Genomic DNA, 27,391 nt, shown 5'->3' with positions numbered 1-27,391 from the left:
TTTCTCTTGGAATAATTTATTAAATACAGCATTAAAATTTGTATTTATGAATTCGATCATTAAAAACAAAACTTTGTCTCATATATATATATATATTTAGGGACAATGACAGTCATTCTATCAACACTGGGGTACGTTGTGCCAGCACTGCTCAGAACGGCACCTTCTCTACTCTACCCTTAAAGCAGTCCAACACTTTTAAAACAAAATAAAAGTTTTTGCAAAGGAAGAGTGCAAAGCAGGGCTTGTCCCCAGCAGCCAGCCAGGGGTGTGAGGAAGCAGAGCTCCTAGGAGGTTTGTTAGATATTGCCTGCCCAGCATGAGGAAGCGTGGGACCAATTCTCAGAGGTGCCAAAGGTGCAGTCCGCAGTTTCAGCCTTGGCTGGGTGCCCGCAGCTCTGAGGATCCGGTTTTTGGTTTCCTCAGCTTGGGCAGTCAATGCTAAAAAGCGAAACAACAAGGGGGGAAAAAAAAAAAAAAAAAAAAAAGCAAACGGAAAAATAAGGAAATGTTGTTTTCGGTGTCCCAGCTTCTTCCCCTGACCCGCCAGGTCCAGCAGAGGCTGCAAATGAAGCACAGCAGTTTGTGTTCCCACTCTCTCCTTTCTGCAGTGACTCGGAGCAGCACAGCAGCACCCGCCGTCCCCAGGCCACGCACCCTCCCGCACTGCTGTGGTACCAGGGAGCAAGATGCCAGGCTAAGGGGAGGGTACGCCGAGGATGGGGCTTCCACGGACAGGGTCCTTGGGCAGACGCAGAGGTAGCATCAGACAGACTTCTGGAACTTGATTGTCGTGGAATTCTGGCCTGCCTAAGGCTGGGATGGAGCAGGTGCCCGGCAGGAGCAGGAGATTGGGCACGGGAGCTGGTGTCTCCTGTACAGATTGACAAGCACTGGTCGTCCTACCAGCAAGTAAGGACGGTCTGTCTCCTCTAGGGCTTCTGGAAAGTTATCCTTGCTAAAAAGGCTCCCTGTTAACAGAGCCTGCTCTCCACTCAGCACAAGCAGGCGGCGGTCCAGGCCACTGCCCGGGGACCAACGGCTGCCAGTCACTCATCCCACCACGCAGGTACAGCGAGGGCTTGTGCTTTTGGCTTGGCAAGAGTCCCTGACCTTCCACCCCCGCTTACTCCAAGAAACCTCCTGTTTCAGCTACCCCAGGACCTACGAGGATGAGGAGGAAGAGCTGTCAAAAGCATTTCTGGAGGGCATACAGCCCACAAAAGAGAAAAGAAAGTTCACACAGCCCAGCCTTCACCTACAGTGGAGACATGCCAAGTCAGGAGCATTTCAGATAAGGCATCACAGGTGCTTCGATAGTAAAGCAGTTAGTGGTGACTACAGCACTTCAAATACAGGCTGCTGCAGAGGGCATCCCTGGGCAAGACCAGATCTTCCAGCACTTGGTGCAGCAGAAGGAGACGGTTCAGACCTCTCCCACACACAACACAGTTGCTCTGGCTGCTCTTTTTTCTTCCCCCTCCCAAGAAAGAGACTTAAAAAGCCCAGGCCAGGATGTGCCATTTACTCTGCCAAGCAGCCACAGAGATAAAAAGACGCCTTGTGCTGTACCAGACTTCGCAGCAGGCAGGTGAACCATCGTGCCGATGGGGCGTGGAGCAGGGGAGGCTAGTTGCCATTGCTGATGCTGGAGTTGGCACTGCTGCAGCTCTGCTCGTAGGATGGAGGTGCCTCTGCAGGGAAAAGAAAAAATAAGAATGGTTGTAGTGGGAAGCTCCCTGCACCTCCATCTGTGTAATTCAGCACCAAGCATAGCAAGCCATGAACACATGCATGCAGGCACTCCAGGACCCTCCAGCCTGCCCTGCTGAAGTGACACATCCGAGCATCTCCTGTCACCCCAGTGCTAACTGCCTGCTTTATTCAGGTAGGGCTGTGCCACACCACTGGTCCCAGCCACCCCAGACAAGTTCCACTCCAGGAATGCAGCGTGCTGGGATTTCCCCGAGCTTTTCCATCCTGAACAGTCTCTCAGTGCCCGCCCCCACAGCTTCTGTCTCCAGACCAGATGCAGGCCCACTCCAAAGCAGACAGAAGATTTCAGTTACATCACTTTCCTGGCTCTGCTCCCGCCAGCCTCACCACAAGCCAAGGAGTTTTTATATCTGTGGGAGGCTGAAAGCTCATTTCAGAGCAGGGAGATCCTCTCAGAACGAGCCTAGGGCAGCACGGGTGTGGACGTGGGAATGGACAGCTGGCTGTCACCGCCACAACGAGCTCCTCCAGAGAAGGCAGGCAGGGAGTCCTCACAATCCCCTCCGACTTCAGCCCCCGGCGGGCTGACATCTCTATATTCCAGCCTTTTCAGCTAGCAAAGAGACTCTTGTCATAGCAGATGTTTGCTATCACGCTGCCAGACTGTTTAGGTCTCAGGAACGGGATGCTCACCGTATGGGTAGCCCCACGTGCTGTACTCTGGAGGCAAAATGAGAGAGCTAGCAGTGGGCACAGGCACCACGTTTCCCTCGGCGTAGTAAGGGACGGTGGCTCCTGTCGAGAGGCAGAGGGTGGGGTGATTTGGGGAGCCTGTCTGCTCCGAGTCCGCTTCCTGGAAGCTCAGTCCTGGGGCGTAGCTAAATGGCTGCTGCTGGGAATGGCTTTTGGTGGGGATCAAGACATTGTCCATGGGGTGATAACCGCTGGCAGCCTCCTCTTCCTCCGGGGGGGCACTGGGTACCACTGCAGAAGGTAGGTGCTGGACAGACCGAGAAGGGCTCAGGGGGACCCTGTTCACTGCAATGTTGCCAATATAAATGGGAAGGGTGACTGAAACCTCGGGTGACTTGAGAGAAACCTGGAAGAGAAGGAAAAACAGTGGAATTCTCTTTGTCATCCATTGCACAGGGCACAGGTAGGCTCATCTAACAAGGCAGCCACTACTCCACAAAACTGCTGAGCTCAAGTGATCAAGCTTGACACAGAAAGGAGCACAGTAGCACAAGAGCAGCCTCACCCATCATTACTGACCAGCAAAACAAGCCACAGTGAGTTCATCAGCAAAGCTACATCTCTGATACCCACAAGGTGCCCCCAGCACACACCCATAACTGCAGCACAGCATCAAGCTGCTCACCTGGATATAGTAGTCGATATGTATGAGGCTACAGCCCTGCAGAATGGACTGGGGCAGTGCTGGAACAAGGATCTGCTCCTTCCATTCCGCGTGTTTCCAGGCTTTCACTCCTGAGCCTTCCACCTCCGCGATGGTCCTCAGGTCATAAATCCAGCGCTTGGATTTGTAAGCCACTTTCTGTGCGGACAGGAATAAAAACAGCTAGCAGAAAGACTGCAGATGATCATCTGTCCTCCACAAAGTAAGGCAGGACACAAAATCACCCAACTGTTTTGTCAGATAACCACGAGCACAAACGTAATACACGTATTACAGGGCAGGAATAACCCCTCGTTGCATTATGGACTGAGCTGCTATATGCAAGACAAATTCCACCACCTCTTTCCCCAGGAAGGCAGGGAGAAACAAAGCTAGCCAGAGGTCTGGACTAGTTACTGCCACCTTCCAGACAAAGGCAGCAGCCACGCTCACTGTGGTGGAAACAGCCAGGTTCACACTGGCCTTGGCAAGGTGGGATATCAGCATAGCCAAAGAATCATCCTTTCAGATGCTCACCTGGAGTAGGCTGGCTACCACAGCCCCGGTGTCCCGGCCCGATTTGTTCTCTATGTCTGTGCGGAGCTGGATCACTTGCCCCACGATGTACCCTCTCAGATCGGAGGTGGCGGTCAGGATAACGCTGCCGCTTTTCACGAGCTTGTAGTTGAACTTCTTGGTAACTGACATAGTGTTGGGCTGCTGCAGGACAGCAGAGACAAATGGCGACCCAAGAGAGTCAGAGAGCCTCGAGGAAAACACTTGGACCCCAAACAAGCAAGCAGCAATATCTGCTCTAAGAGGCCACGAAGAACCAGTAACACAGACAACAGGCCTCTCTCCTCCATCCCCCCAGTTTTTCTTGCCCTGCAGCATCTCTTCCCTTCAGAAGTTGTTCCCCAAAACCAGGCCTCTACAAGCACCTGGTGCTATTGGCAGAGGGAGATGCCCCTCTCAGCATGTTCAAAATTCACTAACTCTTCCAAAGCAACGTGTGGAGAAGTCAAAAAATCACTGAGTGGGGACTGATGGCAAGGCAGACCAAGAGCAGGAGTCCCCAGACTGCTCCTGCACAGGCAGGACATGCAATCAGAGAATTACCCAAATACACAATTATTCCCACATATCACTTATGACAAGGAGAAGCACCAATGCCTTGATGATTCGCAGCCAAGCTCATCCTCGTTCCTACCTCAATATCAAGGATGTCATTCAAGTTGAGAGGGCAGAGCACATAAAAGATCTTGTTGCACTTGTAGTCCTTGGAGAAGCGAGGTGTGTCTATCACGGCTTTCACCTGATGGAGGACCTTGCCAAAAGGACCTTCAAATGATGTAGGAGCAGAGGCTGGAGTCAAGACAGAAAGAAAAGGTGTCATGAGACTGAGTTAAGCCAAGCATTTCTGTGCTTGAGACAGTTACTCTTCACCTAAAGCATTCTGCAAGCATCTTAGAGCACGTATGACTCCCCAAAAAAGACCTGAGCCTGAGCACTTGGGTCATTCAGCCTCCCTACAGAAGGCACCCCCACACCACAGCAGAGCACACTGCACCCAGGACAGCTGGCCAGCCACAGGTCAGGACCACTGTGCCCAGCTGAGAGCCCACAGGGTTCTGTCCAAGTTGTCAGCAGCAGTGCAGACCTAGCTTTGCACCAGGTAAGAGCCTACAGCTTGCCTAAACTCCTCTGCTGTCTGTAGCCATCCTTACACTCCTTCTGGCACCTCTGGGCCGAGCCTGCCTCTGCCAGCCAGTCCAGGGCCTCAGCACAGCTCCCAAAGCTGGGGAAGCCCTGGCTCACGTGAAAGGGCCTCCAGCCGTGTATCTGCAATCGTACCTGGCAGCAGGAACTGGAAGGAAAAGTTGTGCTCCCCAGCTGAAAGGACTCCTGTGGAAATAAGAGTAACAGGTAAGTGGGAGGTTGTCACCTTGGAATGGTATTTTTGGAACATGAACTTTGGCAAGAGAGGCCAGTGCCAAGGGAATGCCACACAACTTGTCCAGCTGCCTTCACCCCTGGACACCACCACATTCACCCTCTGGATCCAAGGAGCCACCCATCTGTCCCTGGGGTCAGGACACATCTCCGTTCCCAATGAGGCCTAGGTTAAGACAGTTTGGAAATAACGTGGCCTGGGCAGGGCTGAAGGGATGCCAGTGCCACAGTGTGATTTAGAGGGGGCAGTCAGCCCCACATACTGATACAGGGCATGAAGGAGGAATGCTGTGTGTTTGCTTCCCCCAGGTAGGCTGCAGCCACTCAGGGGAAGACGAGGAAGCACAGGCACTGCCTGTGGGTGGGATACGGAGGTCTGGTGGGCACCAAGCTGGAACAAGAGGTCCAACACCCAGGCCTAAATGCACCCCTGTGGATCCTGGCCACGAGAAAGGACCTGCAGTACCTCAGCCCAGCTGTCTGGAGGACCGGAGTCAAGAAGTAAGTTCAACAATGTCCCTGAATTCTCCCCTCAGGCAGCCATATCGCAGTGTGGGGCAGAAAATCACAGCTGTGACTTCCCACGTATGGCACCGAGCACTTCAGGGAAGGCTGCAGGCTCCCAGCCCAGTGCTGGGAGTTCAAATCTCAGCACTAGTTTTCTTCAGCTCCCTGCAACTTCCGCATCCAGGGCACAGAGCAGAGCCAAGATCTGGCACACAGCTCCAGTGACAGCCCCAACCCCAGGCTCCCCTGTGCCGAGCTGGATCCCACACCCCTCCCAGAGCAGCAGTGACCCCAAACCAGCCCCACAGTGTGAGCTGGGAGCATCACACAGCTCCTCAGGACCCCTTCAGCCAGCAAAGCACCAAGATGTACAGAGCGATCCACGTTTGCTGAATAAACATGAGAGGTTTTGTTTCCAGATTGGCAGTGCTAAGAGGAGACCTGGATACCTATTAACTCAAGCTGTGTTTGTTCTGCCTTGCAGGATCACTGCTGGAGGTACTAAGGCTCTAAATTTGGCTAGCTGTTCAGTTGATGCAAGAGCAAGGAGACAGCTTGCCTGTTAGCAATGCTGGCTCTGCAGAGCTGACAGTCATAAAGCCCCAGCATCAGGGAACCAGGTAGGTTATACGACAGGGAAAGGGAGCAGAGGATAACCCCCATTTGCAGCACTTGCCCAGGCAGATGAGGAAGAGTTCGACCTGGTCCGCAGTTCCTATTAGGAAACATTGCACTGCCCGCAGCCCCAGCACACACAGCAGCAGCTGATCTCGTCCCACCACTAAGGCAAGTCAGGAAGAAAAGAAGAGCTGTCTATTTATGTGCTTAGCCCTTACAGAAAGGAGATGGTTGGTCACCGCCATCACTCTGAGCCAAAACACATTCCTGGTGATCTCCCTCCTTGTCCCCCAGATAAAACCAGATATGTAGGCTAAAATGCAACATCCCAGCTTGTCACAAGGTGGAGGCATAAAGCAACTCAATGCCTTCTCTGGCAGCCTCAAGACATCTCAGCCTTCTCCTATTCCCTTCTTGGGAAAGGCTCGCTCAGTGGAGGGCAGCGCTCGGACACAGCAGGTGCCTTTGCTTGTAGGTTCCAGCACAAAGCCTCACTGACATGAAGGACACAGCCAACCCGAAGCTCAGCCGCTGCTCCAAGAGCTCCTGCCCCTTATTAAGGCAAAACTTTGACCTCACAGCCACGTCCTCACTTCTGGGAAGCAGCTTTATGCAGCCCTGAGACCCCTTACATACAGCGAATTTTTCCAGTGGTCGCAGCAACCTGGACCAAGCACCCACCACCACACGGCATCGTTTGCTTAATGAACAGCTAATGAATGACCAGCTGCTCACAGGGCCCCAGCACCCAACGCCTGCATTTGCTGCCCACGCTGCAAACCTGGAGGCTGCCGGAGCAGGGAGCTCTGGGCAGCCCCACACAGACATACCCAGGAGCCCAGTGCCAGAGCTATTCCTGGGACAAGGCTTAATAAAAATAGATGAAGAAAAACAGAAGATCCTGACCACGATGGGAGGCTCCTACGAAAGCCTGGGTGTGCTCGGGTGCCTGGCAGACTGACAAGGCTGCTGGGAAGCCCGGGTGCTGCAGAGGGCAGGCAGACATTCACAGCAGCCAAGCTGCTCCCTGCTCCTGCACCAGGAGCTCTGCTAAGGACACGCTTAAGTGGAGATCAGACCAGGTCCACAGGAGCGCAGCACGGATCTGGAGCCATGCACTGCATGCCCCAGGGCTCCCAAGCGGCTTTTAAATGCACAGAGTGAGGGGAAAGGGCCGTGCAAGCTGCCACAGCCTCATTAAGCCATTACCTCACCATTCCCCAAAGCCCAAACAAAGGCCACAGTGTGTTCAGATGCAAAAGCTTTTCCTGAAGTTTACGTGCAGCTAAAAATATCTTGAGAAAGTCATTAGGCAGCGGAGGGAGGCAGCTTAGCAGGGCTCTGCCATGGGGCTGTACCTGCAGCCCTCCTTCCCGATAGGAACCGAGCCAGCAGGGCTCAGCTGCCCCACACCACAAACATCCTCCCTACAAAGTCATGGAGGAAAAGGAACTGCTGCCATAAGAAGAGAAGAAAAAAAAGGAGGCAACCCAAGGAGCTGGAGCAGCAGAGACACACTAACAGCACAGAGCAGAGAACAACCTTGGAGATTTCCCCTCCCGCTTCCGCTGCCAGCAAGGGTTTGTCCGGACACGGGACTCTCCCTTTCATGGCTCAGCCACTCTCCTCGCTGCCACACTGGGACAGGGGCTTTGCTTGCACCAGTGGATGTGGAGAAGGACCAGGAGGACTTGGTGCACAGAAAGGAAACCCCTCAGTCCACAGTGCTCATACTGAGTTCTCTACCTGGTACCCAGAAGGTCACTGGGGTGTCCAGTACCCCACAGAGCATCACTCGGAATGGGGAGCACAGCCCTGAGCCCAGCTCCACACTGCACAGTGCATCTTAGAGCATCCCATGCTGCTCAGGACATTCGTTGTCACACCACTCACCTCGTATGCCATGCAAGGACAGAGGTTTCAGACTTTCCCCCAGCATCATGCAGGGCTCCTGCGCTCAGCCTGATCCAGCAGGGGGGCACCTGTAGAGAGGCTGGGATTGATGCACAAAGGTGCAGGCAGGCAGCCCGGCCTGGGAGCAGCCCTGGCAGAAGAGCTGAACATCACAAAGCCCGTATGCTTCCCAGGCTTTTCTGCAGCTTTCCCTCCAGCAGCCCATACCAACAAACTGCTCTTACAGTACAGGTGGGGCCGGAAGTTCAAACCAGCACTGCCACAGAGACATCAGCCAAACGTCTCCTCCTGGTTTGCTGACCCAAGCCCCAGCCATTCCACTCCAAAACCCTGCAGGAGCCCGGGCTCCGTGCCCAGCAGTGCCTCCTGCCTGCCCACAGCAGCCCGCACCACCAGGACAAAGTGCCCAGGTCAGTGCCAGCAGGGCACAGAGCTGCAGGGAAGCCAGCAGAGGGCGGGGAGATGCCTTGGCCACCGATGCACGGCAACGATAGATTCAGCTGAGCTGCATTACTCACCCCTCTGAAATCTCACGCTCTGATGCACTGGGAGAGACAGCCCAGACGTCTGAGCATGCCGGAGCCTGCGGGGCCAGACAGCTGTAACGGCAGCACAGGGTGCAGCACTCACCTCTCTCTGCCTTGCCAGCCTTCATGCACAGCTCGCTGAGGGCTAGAAGGATGGATATTCAGCGTGCTGCTCCCTCTGTTCTCCAAAGAGGAGGGTGCTACCTGTTCTGCAGCCAGGACCAGGAGCCTGGGAGGTGTCCTCCACCCCGGCACGGAGCCAGCTCCTGCCCGACCTCCGGCCCTGCTGGCTGCTACCACCCTGCCGACGACAGCAGACACTGCTGCTCTAGAGCACAAACATGCTGAGCCTTTGGACAGGACATACTTTTTGGTTGTTCTAACAGAGGAACAGCAGGCCCGGCCATATGGCAGTATCTCTCTGGCTACTCAGTGAGCGACGTATTAAGTGTGTTGGCCAAAGTCTGCAGTGGAGCCAGGTACCTGGTGCCTGCTGGCTCCCTGCCGCTGCTCGCAGCGATACGAGCTCCCTGCAGCATCCTGCTGCCCCGGGGCAGGTGAGCTCCCCAAAGCCACCGAATTCAGCAAGTATCAGAGCTGCAGATGCCCAGCTCAGGTTCTCCTTGGGGCTGACATGATTGGCATCCAGGTGGAGAGCAGGAAAGGAGCAGAGTGCTGGTTTGTACTTCTGAGCAGAGAAAGAGGCAGCCCTGCCTCTGCACTGTGCAACAGGATCCCAATTCCTCAGCTGCTGGGAAGTGCCACCCCTCCACACAGCCCTGACAGCCAGCACCTCACACCCCTACCCTCCTTTGCCTCTCCTTTCCCACCTTTCCAGCCCAGCAAATCACATCGTAAGCAAAAAGAGAGCTCTTCTCGTCCAGGAGGCTGTCTCCAAAGAGGAGCATTACTTTTGCCTGCACTGGAGCACTTCAGGGGATGCTGGGCTGTCACAGCATTAGCAGGATTCCCCCCACTCTAGTGGATTAAGCTAATACATGGGATTACAAGCTACAATAAATGAGGGTAAACACACCCATTTGCTGGCACCAGCCCAGCAACAGACGCAGCCCTGAGAGGGAGCAGCAGTATCCCGAACAGCCCCAACAGCATCCACAGCCAGGGGAGGACACGGCCTTCAGCTTGGCTTTGCCTGCCCAAGAGCACTGCTGCTATGGAGCAGCCTTCAGCTGAGCATGGATGGTGCACAAGCAGTGCGGGCACAGCCCCAGCTCTAGGCTCCCATTCAAAGCAACTTGCTCATGCTGGATTAGCTGCACGCAAACACACAGTGGGAACAACCTCCAGTGCTCCCATGTGGTTAATGCTGCCGACATAAACCTTTCTGTAACACAGGAGGTACCCACAGAGGAAGAAAACACACAAGGAAGCTCAGCAGCGAGGCTGCAGTAAAGGCTCTGCTGCTTACACATCTCTGTATCAGCAGTTCTCAGTGACATTTTCAAAGAATTAGTAGGATTTGGCAGTACAGCAATGCTGCAGAAACCTCTGAGGATTAACAGTGATCTATTGAGGCAAGAAATTAGGAAATGCTGAGAAAGCTGCTGAGATCCACAGCGACTGCAGCTCCTTCCACGTGGTTCTCCTGGGCTGAACGTGCCGTTACTGCTCCATAACCCACAGCACAGTGTGGGCACGACCAGGCACCAGCGACTCCTCAGGGCTCATCACTGCTCACGTTTGCTCTCACCTACTCCAGGGCTGTCCAGCTCTGCTGCTCTGCTCCCCTCTGCAAACGCACTTACTCCTGAGAACGGACCAAGAGCCTTCCTGCATCCTTCCATGCCTGGCCAGTCAGGTCATCGTGGTTTTTTAATTCTGTTGGAAGACAGAACTGTAACCTTTCAGCCTGTTGTTGAAGGTGTCGTGCCAGGCCAGCAGGGAAGAGGTGATGCACAGCTGCCCCATTTTAGCACTTTGCACAAGAAATATGCCAGTGGAGGAAGCAGGTGTAGCAGCCAGGAATTCCCCGCAGTGCCTGCTAGCTAGCTAACAAGATGCCAAAAGGAAGGTCAGCTGGCAATTACAGCCAGCTCCCTGCGTGGGATCAACTCAGGTACAAGCAGGATTTAAAGAAAAAGTCTACCTTTGCATGCACAATCCATCCACAGGGCAAAAGCTGTGTGCACAGCTGGAGACAGAGCATGGCCAAAGCAAACAGCCCTGTGCAGGCTCAGGGCAGACCTGCTCCTCTCCGGCTGAATGAGGCCGGAGCTGCAGCAGGGGAGGGGAGAAGAGCTGAATTACTCCATTATATGAGATCAAGAGAAACATCTCTCTGTCTGAGCAGTGGGGACAAGCAGGGCTATTTTGTACTCGCAGCAACTGGTGTACTCCTGTACCACAGATACCCAGGGAAAACCAACGCCATTCACATTTGCAGGGCTCCCTCCATCACTGCATTTGTTTGTTTTTCTCCTTGCAAAAAGATGACCCAGGACAAGCCAGCACCAGTGAGCAAGGGGCCAAGCCAAACTCAGGTCATGTGGGAAAAGCAAACCCTCCCCTCTTGGAGGCAAACAAAGAGTTCCCCCCCACGGGCTGAGCGACCTCCCCAGCCCTGCATAGTGTCCTCCAGCAAACAGCAGTGAGGTCCTGGCTGCATGTACTCAGAGCAGCTGCTGCCCTCAGCACTTCCTGGCAGCTTCTCTTAACGAGCACAGTTCATTAAACCACTGGGCTGCGAGTCATTGCCAAGGCTACAGCACGGACCCTGCATAATGCCCAGCTCCTAGAGGCAGGAGCATGGTGGTGAGTGGGGCCTTCTGAGCTGCGAGGGAGACTGAGCCCCCCCACACACACACACACTGATGCTGCTCTGATGTGGAAGCAAGGAAAGAAGTTAAGGACGTAGCCAGTGCCTTAAATAGTGCCTTGGTGCTGCAAAGTGGGCACACAGGATATTTTTTAGGGTCTGTCTCCTCTCACGCAATATACACCCTTTAAAAAAAGTAAATCGCATTTGTAACACAAATGACAGCTGATGCCATGTAGGACTGGCTGCCCCCTCTCAGAGTTCAGCAGAAAGGTGTGTGGGTGCAGAAGAGCAGAGCTGCTCTCAAACACTTAGAGAGAGTTCCAAGTCTCCACAGTTCTGCAAACCTCCTCTCCTTTTCCTCCAGCATGTCCTCCAAGAGCACAGGCCACTTTTCTTCTTACTTATTTTGCTGCTCGGAACATGGGAACAGATCGTGCAAGCGTTTTATCAGACCGAGCTCCCCTCTCTGCTCCATCCCCCGGGAGCAGCGCTGCTGAAGCCCCAAGGACAGCAGAGCTGGGCACGTGGTGGCTGTGTGGCCTTGGGGACACCTGGGGTCCTCCCTCACAGTGTGCCTGCACAAGCCAGAGCTCTGGGGACAGTGCCAGCAGGGAGCCAGGGGTTCCCCTGCACCCAGCCCAAGGCCATTCCCAATTCAGAAAGGGGACAGGGACACAGCTGTCTGAGGGGTGATAAAGCACAGAGGGCATGCCAGCCACATGCATGCACATGCTGTCCCAGCTGCCAACAGCTGTGTTACTCTTGACACAAAAAGCAGGAGAGGGCAAGTCAGTGACAGTATCTGGCATGCTGCTCTGGATTGCTGCTAGCTGCAACCTGCTTTTTTCCCCAATACTTCAACGCACCTTCGCAAGACAGGGCAGGAACAGCACTACGATGCACCTCAGCTCCAAGCTCAGTGGTCCTACAGGACAGATTTTCCCTTCACTGCATTCACAACTCCTCAGATCAGTCGGGCTCCACCGGCACTTGCTCCCTCCTGCCCTGAGCTGCATTATTGCAGGAAGATGCTGGCTGGTCGCCTTTGTGCAGATCTCAGCCTGGGGGCACGGCAGCACCAGGGCAGCACAGCCTCAGCACCCCTCACAGCTCAGGCCCAGGCTGCCTGCAGTACTGGGGTTGACACATGAACTGAGCAGTGCACAACAGCTTGGGTTCCAGAAAAGTCAAGAGCAAAAAGACCAGCACTTTCTGTGATAACCTTAGGAGTTGGGAATACCAGTTTTTGGAGGTTTTCTGGAATTCAGGTATTCAAAGGTGTCACATTAGGGGACAATGTGCAGCTATCAATGCACTTTCCTTCTGTTCTTCCCAGTCCACATTGCTCCAAGATGTAACCTTGCAAATAACCAACTGCAGTAGCAGCCATCAGCATTTCCCAAACCCACCTTTTCCCACTCCTGTCTCATGGCTTCTGCGGTAACTCAGCCTTACCAGCACAGAACCATCCACAGTAGCACAGTTCCCTCACGAATCATTAATACTAGAAACACGTGGAAGTTCGTTTTCAGTGCAGCTGCAGGTTTAAGCTTCTCCAGAAGCCCACCGTTGTTCAGTCTCCAGCTCACCCACACTGAATTGCCTGCAGCCCCTTCAAAATCCTCCAGGATTTTTCCACTCCAGCATTCAAACCTGGGCTCCCTGGCTGTGATCACAGCCATTTCCAAAAGCAGGACCATCTCCCATTGCCTTCCTAAGCAGTCTGACTCCTCCTGCAGCCCCCAGACTAGGAGCCAACCCAAGCAGCGAGCCAGCCACCTCCCTTCCTGGGACCCGAGCAAGCAGCGCTGCCTGCAAGTGAGGTCAGTCTCCCCTCGATGCTAAAAGCTCTGCTTGAGAAATCGCTGAGCTGGCAGGAGCTGCCACTTCAGCTTCACCCATTTCCTGTTACTAGATCAGAGGATCAGTGCAGCATCAGAGGACTGCGCTGCTAGCCTGGCCTACTGCCACATTACAATTACTGCTAAAGCCACGGCCCTCGGCAGGTGAATACTGGCACCTCTTGATTCTGATAGGAGCCAGAGCATAGCATAAATTATTTATGCTAAGGTTGACCTATTTAATAGCAGAATGACAGCATTCATTCGAACCTAGATTCCCCCGAGGCTACTGGTGTCACTTTACCCACAGGATAACACAGCCCCACTGCTATATCTCCAGGCATGTGGGCTGGCAGCTGCGTGCTGGGAGTTGCTGTAGGCTGCTCATGCCACCCTTTCAGTGCTTCTCTTGGAGGGTGAGCAACACCCCACGTTGCTTTCAGTGTAGTCAAACCACTCCCAGTCTGCAACCAGCTTCTGCTGACCAGTTTTGATAAGTGTTTTGATACCTCCATAGGCAACATACGGAAAGCAGAGCAGGGTGAAGCCACGGGGCCTTCACAACCACTGTGCTCACAAACACCCACCAACAGCAGCAAAGAGGCTGCTGACAGCTCCGCTCTAGACAGAGCAGGGCCAGGGGATGCAGCCATGTTTAAGGTAGCTGCCAAGTTGTGCAGCTATTCAGGATGCCTCTCTGCACAGCTCATGCTGTCTCCAATATTGGCTCACATCTCCTGTGCTCAGGTCAAAGCAGCCTATGAAGGGGTATTTCACAGCACTGCACTGCTGCAGACCAGAGTCAGCCATTTCCCAGTAAGAAACCGTGCGCCCACAGATCACCACCATGTCCTTGTGGAGCTCACCTTTGTCTGCCAGAGACAGCGTGCTGTTGAAGTACTGCTCCTCCACAGTCCAAGCAGTGTCATTGATCTTGTTTGACACCCCACAGAATCCAACGCAGCTCACCTTGATGGCTGTTGAAGAGAAACAACATGCATAAGGCCGGGAGAAAGCAAAACCGCAGCTTCAGACTTGCTTCAAGGCCTCGTGGTGATTGGACAGAGCCTCATGAACACGCACAGGGTGGAAAAAGGGAGCAGGGGAATCAGGTCACACCTCCAGCCCAGAAGCACATTTTCCCCTCGCTCTCAGCACTACCACACTCTCTCTGCTCCCCCAGTGCTACTTGCAGCTGTCGGCACCATTAAGCTCTCGTGCTGGCCGCCGCACACCGAAGGCCCCAGCACAGTGACTTCAGCACCAGGGCTGCTGCTGGTGTCGGTGCTTCTCAGCAACCAGAGACCACTTCCAGTGAGCACCTTCTCCTGCTGTGAGAGATACAGGATTCACAGCAAAGCCACATAGCCAGGTCCAGAAGCATTTAGGATGCCATTCAACCCTTCCAAAGCAAACACGGAATTGGAGCTATGTTTGTGCCTTGCCTTGGGAAAGTCATCCCCGAGTTTGCCCTGCTTGTTACACACCAAGAAGCACCTGCAGTGCTTTGCTCAGCACTGAACGTCTCCTGTCCCGATTCCCACTAGGTTTTGCAACAGCGTTGTTAAGGATCCTACAGAAATCCCTCGCTGGACCTGCCGGGTGCATACTTCTGCTCGCAGGAAGGCAGCAGGAGCCACCAGACAGGCTCTCCCCCCATTTCACCCACCTGCTTCCCAGCAGTGTCTCACAGGAAGCCTCTCCCCAGGAGGCAGGCAGCCAATCCACCCGGTTTCAGGGCTGCCTTCCTGCTCCAAGCTTTCCACCTCCTGCCTCACAAGCACTGAGCTGCAAGAGATATAGCTCACAAGCACCTCGCATGACTCTGTGCAGCACCTGCCCTGCCAGCCTGACTCAGGGTGGAAAGAAACCCAAGCCCAGCTGTCTCTGCAGGAAGAATGCAGAGTTCATGCCCCAATCCCCTCCCCTGTGCTCCGCCATATGAGTTCGGAATGAACTGGCTGCTCGGGGCTCAAAGTCTCTGGTCCCAAAGAAGGACGAGCCAACCCACAGCCTTGCTCACCCAGTCACAGCCTGACCACGACCTGGAGCAGCCGAGCCCGCTGCAGCCCAAGCACCGCTTCATCCTCGAGGGCATGGGATGAACAGCAGCAGATGCCAACTCTCATTAATTGAGCACTGCCACGCGCTGGCTCTGTCCATGTCTGCGAGGTACACCGGCACTTCTGAGGCTGGGGACAAAGCGGAGAGCATGGCCGGCACTGCCGTGGCACCGAGCATGCCTGTGCTGAGCTGGCATGGGTCCCCGGGAGCACAGAGCAGTGCTGAGCCCCCCACAAACCCCCTGGAGAAACCCACTGCTCCATCAGACGGCAAAAGGAGCGGCTTCAGCAGGGTGGGAGCTCTCCCAGTGCAGACAGCCCGGCTGGCTCCACTCACACCAAGCCCAGGCTCAGCCACTCCACTCCCATGTTTTCACATGGGAAATGTGAGAAAGCCCCAGCAGGAACAGGAGGGACCGCCCCGGAACAGGCTCCCCACAGCCTCCCTCAGCTGCAGAGTTTAAAGATAACGACCATCTAAAAAGTTTAAAGATAACCACCATCTGTCGCAACACCCAGACACTGGGCTGGGGATGGAAGTCTTCTATCCAAGCCTGCCTGCTGCATCAAAGTGCTCAGAGATTCCTGTTCCTGGAGGAATGCAGGTGGGCACATTTGCACACAGACACTACTGCCCCATCTCCCTTCCCATGGGAGATGGGGCCTCGGCAGTGCAGCTTCTGCAGCCCGGCACTGGGAGCCAACTTTTGGCTGCTGTTCCCCACTGCGAGCCGGGCTCCTCTGCAACAAACCTCAGGGCTACACACAGACCTCATCTGAAAGCCTCAGTGCAGCTAGCTAGGGCTCCTCTATCTCTGCCTGTCCACGGCGCTGCCAGCTCCAAGGCTTCTCAGCTGACCACTGACAACGCAAACTGGCGTGGCCACTGCCAAGAGAGGAGGCTTCAGTCTCTGGGTCCTCACCATGGGCGGCTCTCTGCAGTCACAGTCCTGAAGGTCACTCCTCCTGGGGCACACGGGCTCCTGGTCACAAGGAGGAGCCCAGGACACCCAGCAGCTGCCAGGCAGAACCCAGGCACGCGGTGCTGGGGGCAGCTGCGAGCTAAAAGCGGGGTCAGCGGGACAGCTCTGGCAAACCAGCACCATCGGAGCTGCAGCAACTGGAGCTACCCGAGGTGCAAAGCTCGTCAGCCAGGCTGCCAGGAAGCTAAGTGCACAATCTGAGACTTTCCAGGAGCTCCCTGCAGGCAATCTCCGTGCCAAGGAGAAGATACAGAAAATAAGATGAGTTCGTACATCAGAACAACTCGATTCTGGTCGTTAGAAACACATAAAAAATACCTCCTAAATCCAGTTGTACCAGCAGCCCCGGTTCCCATGTTCCTGCTCTCTGTTTACCCAGGTTGCTTTAAATAAATACAGAAAAAAAAATGGCAAAAAGCTGTAGGGGAAGTGGAGGGGTGAGCAAAGAGCAGCGAGAAGAGGAGAAGCGAATCACAAAGCAATGCAGAAGGCAGGGGCCCTTCACCCCACGATCCCCCAGCACTCTTGGAAGCGGCAGCTTGCATCCAGCCAGACACATCTTTAGCAACGCATCGCAGCACTCGCCAAGTGCTGGAAATAAAAGGAGACAGCTCAGCCATATCCATCTCTGCTCTAAGCAAAAATAGAGATGCCAGGAGCTGGGCACGTCTGCCTTCTCCCAGGGTGATGTAAGGAGAGCAGCCATACACCTCAGATTACTTTTTCTGTTGATCTGGCGAGCTGACCTCCCTGCCAGCAGAGAGCTGGTGCTGCACCGCAGGCAAGTGAAGAGCAGAGTGCATAGAGCACCCACCCCGATTTCCAGAACCCAGCCCTGAGTTTCTGCCAGCTGAAGCTCATGCCTGCCAGCATCTGGACTGATGGACCCAAGAGCTTCAGCTGGGAACAGTGAGCCCACACCCACAAGCACAGGGCTAGACAGGTTGCAAAGCCACCCCAAAGCATCCGCACTGACCACACACAGCACATCCCGAAGGCGCTTGCAGAAGGGCTGCAGTGTGCCTGGCTCCAGACAACAACAGCAACAGAGAGGGGAGGAGGGCTGTGAGAGCCCAGCGAGTCTGCATCAGATAGTCTTCGTTTCATGGAAACCAGCCAAGAGAAGCCCTTTCCTCACCCCTCTCCATCGGAGCCGCAGCGAGCAGCCATCAGCATGCTTAAATGAGATTCTCCCCTCTCCTTGGCCCCGCCAGCCACAGCGGCCAGGCACAGCCACAGCCCAGCCCCTGGGACAGGGAGGGGACAGATGGCCCTGAGCCACCGCCACCCAATCAATAGCAGTGGGAAGAATCTGTGCCTACAGATCAACGAGCTGTCACAGCAGCAGCACTATGGTCCTGCTTCTTTGGGGGGAAAAAAGAGACCCATGGCAGCCCAGAGCCCTTCCCTCAAGCCCAGCTGACAGCATACAGGCTGCCAACCCCATTGGGGCCAGTCTGGGGGACTCAAGACCTGCACACAGCACAACTGCAGCTCTCAAGCAGCTTGCAGAGAATGGGTGATTCTTAGAAAAGCTCTATAAAAAACAAGTACCAAGGAAACCAAGACCACAAAGAAAAGCACAACCTTGGACAGGTTGGCTTTCACAAACTCACCAGTACAAGCTCTGACACAAAGGGCTCGTGTCCTTCTCTGCACAGGAAGGCTGGAAGCTCACAAGATAGGCTGCTCCTCAGGCTCCCAACCCTTGCGCACAAATACACCAAGAATCTACTAATTAAACCAGCAGGTCCTAATTAATTCTCAGCTGTCCCCATCCTTTCGGGGACTCCGTCAGACACAAATAGTCCCGGGCATTTCGCAAGCCAGCAAGGTAAGAGCAAAGCTCTCACAGAGCTGGAGGCAGCAGTGGGTCTGGCACAGTGAAGGACTGCCCAGAGAAGCTCCCATCTCCTCCGGCCCCAGAGCTCAGCACAGGGGCAGGAAGGGGACTCAGCCGCCAGCTAGGGAAGGAGGTGTCCCCCCTCTTCTCCAGCTGTCACAGCAGTGCTGACTCTGCCACACCAATGCAGGAGGTCCCCGCTGGGTCTCGCACACAACTTTAACCCACAGCTGCAACTCACTGCAGGAAGCCTGTAGCATCACCTGCACACACAGCCAGTGACAACTCCACCCGTAGCAACAACTGGGTAGTGACGGCTCTGCTATATGGGTGACGTGACCCACAGCCATTACTTACGCTAAGGGTGATTGGTTTTGGCCAAAATCCACCTCAACAACACATCAAGGGTGTTCTTATCCTAGAAATGCAGGCTTCTCCAAAGAGAGACCGGGCAGAGGTGTGCCTGCAGATGCAGAGCTGTGCCTCCTGGCCTTGTCTTTACCCAGACAAGGTCAAACCTCTCCCTTTGCAAGCGCTTTCCTCTATCACAGGCGCACAGCAGGAATGCCTGCTGTTTCCAGCCCCTCTCCAAAATCAGGATTCTACACACACCCCAAAGAAGAAAGCAAGCTGCCGGGCTCCTGGTAAGGACAAACTGCAGGCTTTTCTCCCTCACAGAGCTGACAGGTTTATTTATAGCATCACAGAGTTTTATCAGCACGCAGGCTGCCCTCGGAGGAAAGGGGTCATCTTGAGCATCTGGAACGAAATCCCTGGCTGAGCACATTTAATGAGCCTGTCTTCACCCACGTCACGGGAGGATGGGAGGAAACCTCACTGGTGAGTGGTGCCACCTGGACACCACGGGGATGGCTGCGTGCCATCGAGCCCTGATGCCAAAATCTCCCTGCAACAGGCCCAGAACCTGCTGCATCCCCACGCCAGGTCTGATGGCTGCACTTCAGCCTTCACCTCGCTTCCTGGAGTGCTGCTGCAGCTGCCTTGCTACCAAACACACTCCCCCAGCATTCCCTTTCCTCAAAACAGCCTCTTGCAAAAGAGAGGTTTTCTGTAAGCTGCAGAAGGATGTAGGTCCTACACCACCACAGCCAACCACCAGGCCCATGGGCTTCCTGCAGGACCAGCGCCAGTCACAGGGCAGGCAGCAGTGTGGCTTCAGAGAAAGCAGGGAAGGAAGAAAGTCGCACCACAGCCCAGTTCAGGGAGCCCAAACTCTCTAACTCTCACCCCATTGTACATGTGGTCCGGGAGCAATGCTTTGTGCAATGCAGAGCAGCAATGGGTCCTCAGGTGCAGGAGCGACTGAGCACCACCAGCTGCATGCAGAGAAACCGGCATCTCCCTGCCAGGATAGGAGGGCAGAAGCCCCTGAGTGCTGCAAACAGCCAGATCGGGCAGCAGCACAGCAGGCAACGCAGCATCTGGAACAGAGAAGCAGATCTCACTCTCACCATGGAAATCTTTGTGCCAGTCGCCCACCTCAGCTGCAACGCCAGCACTCGCACCCTCCTTCCTAACATCCATCAGAAATGCAGAGGGGCTGCAGACGAGCAGAAGGACAGAGGAGATGTCAGAGTCATTCTGGTGCATTAAGGCAGCTTTCAGCCTCAGAAAGCTCTTTTCTTTCTGCTCCTCACAGCCTAAGTTCAGAAAGGGAGACAGACACATCTACCCTCCAGAGCTGTGCTCGAGACTCACTGCGTAAACAGCCAGAGCATCTCTACCTTCAGGGCTGGGCCCCCGAACAGCCCTATGGGAGGGGAATACAACTCCCACATGGCCAAGGTGCAGCAGAGCAGAGCTGGCACAGCTTGACCCGGTGCAGAGGAATGCTGCCAGGACCACCAGCACTCAGCACTGCAGCCTCACCACAGCCACCTTCCTCAGGCAGAGCCGTGTGAAACTGAAGAGAGGAATCACTTTTTTATAGCTTGCCCAAATGGAAAGAGGTTTCCACCCAGCACTTAGCCCTACTTTGGGCCAAAGCAGTTAGGATATTCCAGTACACATGACTTCCTTGTCTAAAAACAGAAGAACCGGGCAAGAAACCCCACCACAGAAACCACACTGCAGGTCCCAGGAGGCATTCACTAGGTGCTGGAAGAGCAGTCAGGTCCACACTGTAACAAACCGCTCCTTTAAACTCATTGTCAAACACGCTTGTTCCTTCCCTGCCAGCACGGAGCACACCAGCAGAACAAGCCGGCCATTCAGCCACTGCAGTGAGCAGCAGGGAGGCCGAGCTCTGATGTTCTGGGAACACTGGTCGGCCCATGGCCACCACCAGCTCTGCTCTTCCCACACCCTGGGCAGGTTCAGTGACCTCCTCCCCCGTGGCCCCTCAGTTCTGCACAAGAGCAGATAATCAGTCGACTGATCAGGTTTCTCCGCTTGCCACAAAGAGGTTGATTCACCAGAGCCTACTCCCTTTTCAGGCTCTTTCTAAATAAAGGCTTCAAAGAGTTCTGGAAATTCATGCTCAACAGGCTCACTGTAACACCCAAGCAGGAGGGCTGCTTTGGGCCAGGTTCTGCTGAGGGACTGAGTCACCCTGCTTTCTGCTGGGACTCGGGCACACTCGTCCAGGGGCTGCGGCTCAAGCAGCTCCTCTAGAATTACAGAATCGTTTGAGTTGGAAGGGACCTTAAAGGCCATCTGATCCAACTCCCCTGCAGTGAACAGGGACATCCACAGCTCCATCAGTGCTCAGAGCCCTGTCCAGCCTCACCTTGGGTGTCTCCAAGGATGGGGCACCCACCACCTCTCTGTTAGGTTGCTGCTCGCTCCAGCAGAACCTCACTGCCTTCCAGAGCACTGCCGGACACAGGGCTCCAGGCCTACAGCCAGTCCTGCAGATGGTGCCAATTCTGAGAAGCAGAGGTGACACTCCTCCTGGGCACGGTGTCTCCAGGATTCATTTCACCAAGAGAGGAGCTTTCACAGAGCCAGACTGATAGTCAGATGGAGAGGCCTGTTAGAGGCTGAACAGCCCTGACCACACGCGCTGAGAGGTGGCAGCACAGACAATATTGTCACAGCCAGGTGCCCTGAAGTAAGCCTGTCTCCACAGCACCACTGAGATGGACCAAAGAAGCAAGTTCACAGCTGCTTGGACATCCTGGTGCGAGCAACTGAAGCCATCTATAAGGAAAGCTGACAACAGAACGGGGACAAGCAACCACGCAGCTCTGTGCTGCAGCCCACCTGCCCTGCCGCTCCGCTGCAGGCAGCAGCTCTCAAGGAGCAGACAGAGCATGCCAAGACCTGCGTGGCTCAGCTTGGCTGCTCCCAGGCACGAGCCCATTGCCAGCTCACCCCTCCTGCAGGGGAGGTTTCAAGTGCCTCTTCCTGAAGAGCCTTATTTATAGCTAATAAAGTCACCCACTGACTCCCCAGTATACACACAGGCTGGCTCCCTGGCTGGAGGCACTACACAGCACAGGGTGGCCATGGCAGAGCGCAGCCACGTGCTCCCCAGTGAAGGTTTCTCACGCCACGCTGAGCTCCCAAGCACTGCTTTCACACATCTCAGCTGTCAAGAAATACTCCTCCCCCAGTCCCAGCAACTTGGGAGAAAGCAGCCAGAACCCACTTCATTCTGCATAAGAGCTGCTCCTATGATTTTCTTTGATGCCATTCAATGCAAGCAGCTGGATTCTCTATTTATAGCACGATCATCAGCTTGGAAAGGCAACTTATGTTCTCGTTATTAGCAGAGCATCAGATTCATAACAAATTCCTACTATGCTAGGAGGAGTACGGGTTCTTACGATGGTCCACACAGCCAGGCTGGACACCTGCAGATGTCTGCACAGACACAAAATGGCACTGGGGACTCAGAGCTAACCCTCCTGAGCTGACACCCAGCCCCACGCTGACACTCTCCATCAAGAAAGCACCCAGTCAAACCTACACGGTGAGCCTTCCTCCCCACAGATGCTGCCATTCTGATCTGAGTCTTAGTGCAGGGAACACCCGGGGTTAAGGCGGGTGCGTACACACGAGGGAGGAAGAGCGAGCAGCAGCAGCATTACCTCTGCCTGGAGCCAGAGCCATCAAGAACGTGGCTCCTTCAGCAAGAACAAAGGACTGGAAGTTATAAGCATTAACACTCCAGAAATGATTCATGTTTCTCGGAAACAGCCTTTTTGCTGTGGATATCTGATAAGCTCCGGTTTTCAATCAAGACTCAAGACTAAAGAGCTCAAAGGTTGGGGCACTTTTAAACCAGTTCTCTAAACAGCTGCAGACTGGCACAAACTTGCCACCCTCATCTTGCCAAGGCGGTGGAAAGCAGGGTCTGTCCTTACCTTGGGACACCCCTATATCCTCGCAGGGTGCTGACACACCTGTGGGAGTTCGCTCATCTGTTCTGTTCAACTACCTGGCACCCAGCACCCTTCTAAATGCTGTGTGTGATCCTAGACAGAGCGGTACCCAGCCAGGGCTGAGCATTCTCTGGTGAAAAAGCCTCCACTCACAAGCTTACTTGTAGCTAAACCAATACACACAGTTCACACTTGACATACGCACACAACCAGCAATTTTTAACTGGCCAAAGAATCACAGAATCATAGAATTAGCAAGGTTGGAAAAGACCTACAAGATCATCCAGCCCAACCATCCACCTACCACCAATATAACCCCACTAAACCATGTCTCTCAATGCTAGATCTAAATGTTTCTTGAACCCCTCCAGGGCTGGTGACTCAACCACCTCCCTGGGCAGCCCATTCCAGCGCCTGACCACTCTTTCAGAAAAGTAGTATTTCCTAATATCCAGCCTGAATCCCCCCTGGCGCAACTTGAGGCCATTCCCCCTCGTCCTGTCACTAGTTACAAAAGAGAAGAGGCCGACCCCCAGCTCACTACAACCTCAGAGTTGCTACAAAGAGTGCTGGGGAACGCGGAGCTGCTTTTCAAAAGGCACTGCAAGCAGACAGAAACCTGCCCACCTCCGTGGTCTGCAGCTACTACCCCTCCAGTTTCAGATCATAGATATGAAATGGGGACTACGGCCACGCAGGCACACCTGCACACAAGGCTCACAGCCATCCAGGTCCTTTGCACTTTTCCTTCCCCCTGAAGCACCTTTCATTTTCATGCGAGACACTAAGTGACAACTTTAAGAGCCTCACAAAGAGATGACAAACTTCCACAGCAATTGCTGCCTTCAGAGGTCACGCCAGCAGCCTAGAGGCTGCACATACAGTATCTTGGTGATCAGCCCTCGAGTAAAGAGGCACCACGCTAAATGCTCAGTCCCTGGCGTGCCTGCCAGGCCATTTCAGGAGCAGCAGCCCTAAGCAGAAAGAGGAAAGCTTCCTCTCCCTCGGCCGGTGCCTGTTTGCAGTGTTCCTACATGGGATGGGGAACTGCCTCAGGAAGAGGGACAGAAAGCCCAGAGTTTCTTGCTCTTAGCGAGGGAGTGTCCCTCCTGCCTACCTGACTCGAGCTCAGAAGACAAGCTACGCCCCTGCCAGCTCCATGCTGCTCCAGGGAAAGAACGCACAATCGCACCCCGTTTGTCACACTTGGAAGCAAATCAGACTGACAGAGCTCCACTCCACTTGTTCTCTCACTTTGTTAAACAAGAGGGAGGGCCGGAGCACGTCTCCTCGCCAAAGAAAGCAGCAAACAGTTTCTCAAGATGAGCACAAGTGGTGTGCGGGTGGGGGGAGAAGCAGAGAGCGGCACACGCTGCGGAGACAAGAGACACAAAACATTCCTGTGATTAGTTATTGACTCCAGAGGAGCTCAGTTCCAGCAGCAAGCCAGCCAGGATAGCAAAAATCCCTCTTTTGTTCCCCAGTCTCAGACAGGGCTGGCCACACAGCTTACTGCTGTCTCGCTCCAGACAATGAGAAAAGAAAGTTAATCCACTGCCCCTGCTGCCGGAGCCATCCGGCCTGCTGGGCCGATGCTGCAGAGCGATACGAGCGGTCCTGCGTGTCACTGCCAGCCACTGCCGTACCTCACCTTCCAAAATCACTGGGATCACACTCAGCTGCATGCTGCTGGCATCGAGCTCCTTTGCCAGGCTGCATCCGAGCAGGGCTGAGCCATGGGACCCTCCTGCCCGGCTGACTGACAGGTGAAAGGATGAATCCATCCTTTTGCCATCGCTTTCCAGAACAACCCAAGCCACAGCCCTCTGCAGGATCAATATTTTCCTGTGTCAGAGTCCAACTTGTACAGAGGATCACGGCTAACACAGAATCCTCAGGTGTCACCGTTTTCCCCATGCAGGGCACAGGGTACAGGCACAGCACACATCACCACACCTGAACTTCCTGCTGCCCTTCCAGTGACACAGAAGTGACCTTTTAGTTTGGGCATGCAGCTTGAGATCTGCTTTCAGCCCCCTCCACAGCCAGATTTCCCAGTTCTACAGATGAGAAGTCAGACCGTTGACTACATTTAAGATTAAAGCAGAAAATGATGATTGCCAGGCTCTGCAGAAATGAGAATTATGTACCTGGGTACTTCTAGAGCATGAACAGACAGCAGTATTTTTGTCTGTGATTTGTAGTTCAAGGGACCGATTTGAAAGTCAAGTCATCATCGCATAAACCTGGACAGCAAAATAACAGAGTGCTGAAATCTGCTCCGGAAACCGCTTTCAGTTTCTTTTCTCTCCGTGACCTGGGAGATAGGGCTGTTATTTTACCGTTACACTTCTGCCCACAAGAAGCATCGCTGAGCAGTAGGTATCAGGGCTGATATAACCCACATGGCCCTGGATGCTGCAGAGCAGCGAGGAAAGCGCTCCAGCACCCCAGAGCAGCATCAGCGTTGTTCCAGCACGCTCCTGCCAGCAAGCAGGGCTGCCCGTGCTCTGCGAGCAACTTCTTTTCCTCCCGCCTCCCCCAAATTAACTCTATACCCAGCTGTCCCAGCGCCAGCTTCCTGTTAATTATTCTTTGTACACAGGCGCTTGATGATTTACCCAGCAAGCCAGGCACAACAATTAGGGACATGCGTTCCCATTAGTGTTCTCCCTCAAGGCCCAGAAGTTCTCAGAGGAAGACCTCCGTCCTGGCATGGCCATGGGGTGAGTGTGCCCCACTGACGTGGCCCCAGAGGGTCCACATGGGTCACGAAAGTTGAGTCACCATTTGTGCTGCTGCATGGCCAGCAAGGCCAACATGTTACTGAACAGCCATTACTGCAGTCAGAGGGCTGGCAAGGAAGCCAGCGTAGGTGGAAGCATTTATGATCCTAAAAGGTGTGTCTCCAGTTAAGCTTTCCTATGACCCAAGACTTCCAGCGTGTTTGGCAAGGCAGAGTGAGCTTTGTGCGCTTGCACTGACCATCCTTTGATAGAGGCAATTTCCAAGAGCCATAAAATGAGGTACCGTGTGAAGTAATCGTCTGCAAGCTTGTTTGCATTTGCAGTCTCAAAAAAATACACACTACGTCAGACCAGTTCAGGAAATGGAAAGCACCGTACCTGGGTTCCGTGAGCATGATCCTGCAGAGGGCGAGCACCGCACACCTGCCCCGAGGAGCTGCTTGTTAGTCCTGGTAATGGGAGGTGTGGTTGGACAGAGCACAGAACACAAGCTGGGGAAGCTGCAGAGCTTCCACCCACCTCTCCCCACACCCCAACAGAATCATAGAACGGCCTGGGTTAAAAAGGACCTTAAAGATCATCGAGTTTCAACCTTCTGCTGTAGGCAGGCTTGCCAGCCACTAGACCAGGCTGCCCAGAGCCACGTCCAGCCTGGCCTTGAACGCCTCCAGGGACGGGGCATCCACCACCTCCTTGGGCAACCTGTTCCAGTGTGTCACCACCCTTTGAGTGAAAAAATTCCCCCTAATATCCAACCTAAATCTCCCCTGTCTTAGTTTAAAACCATTCCCCCTTGTCCTATTGCTATCAACCCCGCGTGCCCAGAAGGCACAGTGTGGCAGAGGCTGTCTGACCCCTTTGCCGTCGGGTCCAGGGACCTGCTCTGCAGACTGCCTGCTGCTGTGCCCAGAAGGATGCTTCAGCCACCACTCCTCCTGCTCTCCTGAAGGTGAGACATGCCCAGCAGGCAGGGCACACAGCAAGGAGCCACCCTGTGCTCCGCAGACACGGGCACCGCGTCCCCACGTGCACTGCTTATCTGGGCAGGCACAGGTACCAGCCACGGCAAGCTGCCACCCCAGCGGTGAAGCCAACACGCAGGGACCTCAGCTCAAAACGAGCACTCGCAACGCTTCTAACACAAGGAGGAGGCACAGCCACAGCCAGCGTGCCTCAAGTTTTGCCTCGACGCACCTGCCATCCCTCACAAAGCCCAGCTCAGCCGCAGTGCGCTCGGTACCAAAGGACAGCTGAGCCCGCAGGGACGCAGGCAGCGGGGCGGCTGGAGGTCAGCGTGCTCTGCTGCCAACGCCTTCCCTGGAAGGAGCACTGCTGGGAGCAGCCAACGAGAAGACCCACGCGCCGCTTTACTCTGGAGGGAGTTAAGCACCCGACAAGCCTGCACTTGTCCAAGATGCCTCTTTTTTTTTTTTCTTTTTTTTTTTTTTTTCTTTCCCTGAGGAAGCTCCCAAAAGCCATTGTGGGCACCTGGGAGAGGGGCTGGAGGAAAAGGAACATCGCGGCGGGGCAGCACGGCCATCCCCCGGCGACGTGAGACTGCATTTTAAGCTCTTTGGAATTCCTTACCCCCAGTAATTTGCCATAGAGGCAGAAGCGAACAGGACAACGTCAAGGAAAGAAAAAAAAAAAAAAAAACCTCAGTTCGCATTTCCCCAGCACAACACGTGTAGCCGCCGCCGACTTCTCTCGGGCAGGGCAGCCCCTCGGCCACCAGCCCAGCCCGGGGGCACGGAGCGGGCAGGGCCGAGCCCCCCCCTTCCCCTCCTCCCGCACCCGGCTGCGGGATGCTCCGGATCAGCCCGGCCCGAGGGCTGTGGAGCGGCTGCCAGCCCCGAGCCCCGCTCCGCCCCGGCCGCGCAGCGCCGCCGCCCGGGGAGCCCCGTCCCCAGCCCCGGGCAGGCCCCGCGCTCACCTCGGTACTGCAGCGAGCCCGAGAGCCGCACGGTGACGGTGCCGGCCAGCGGCTCGCCGGGGCTGTAAATAACGCGGCTCTCGCCGAGGCGGATCTCGAACAGCTGCACCTTCCCCATGGCCGCGCCGGCCCGCTCCGCTCCGCTGCTACCTGCCCCGCCGCACCGCACGGCTCCGTGCCGCTCCGCGCCAGCCCCACGGCCCTGCCCCGCCGGGCCGCCCC

General features: G+C 54.9%; 1 protein-coding gene across 2 annotated transcripts; it reads right to left on the bottom strand.

Annotated features, from left to right (window-relative positions):
* Positions 1-27,391, bottom strand: ARRDC1 (arrestin domain containing 1). 2 transcript variants are annotated; one of them, XM_021413956.1, is made up of 8 exons: positions 27,170-27,391; positions 14,118-14,228; positions 4,967-5,017; positions 4,323-4,477; positions 3,650-3,832; positions 3,095-3,271; positions 2,410-2,815; positions 1-1,694 (listed from the first exon to the last, which is right to left on the bottom strand). In XM_021413956.1, exons 1-8 carry the CDS (start codon positions 27,285-27,287, stop codon positions 1,630-1,632), a joined length of 1,266 nt encoding a protein of 421 aa, XP_021269631.1. In that variant the 5' UTR covers positions 27,288-27,391; the 3' UTR covers positions 1-1,629. The 2 variants fall into 2 exon arrangements, with proteins under 2 accessions (XP_021269631.1, XP_021269632.1); XM_021413957.1 differs by lacking the exon at positions 27,170-27,391 and adding an exon at positions 17,436-17,538.

Source organism: Numida meleagris, chromosome 16, assembly GCF_002078875.1.
Source record: "Numida meleagris isolate 19003 breed g44 Domestic line chromosome 16, NumMel1.0, whole genome shotgun sequence".
Classification (NCBI taxonomy): domain Eukaryota; kingdom Metazoa; phylum Chordata; class Aves; order Galliformes; family Numididae; genus Numida; species Numida meleagris.
This window is presented reverse-complemented; position numbering and strand designations above follow the sequence as displayed.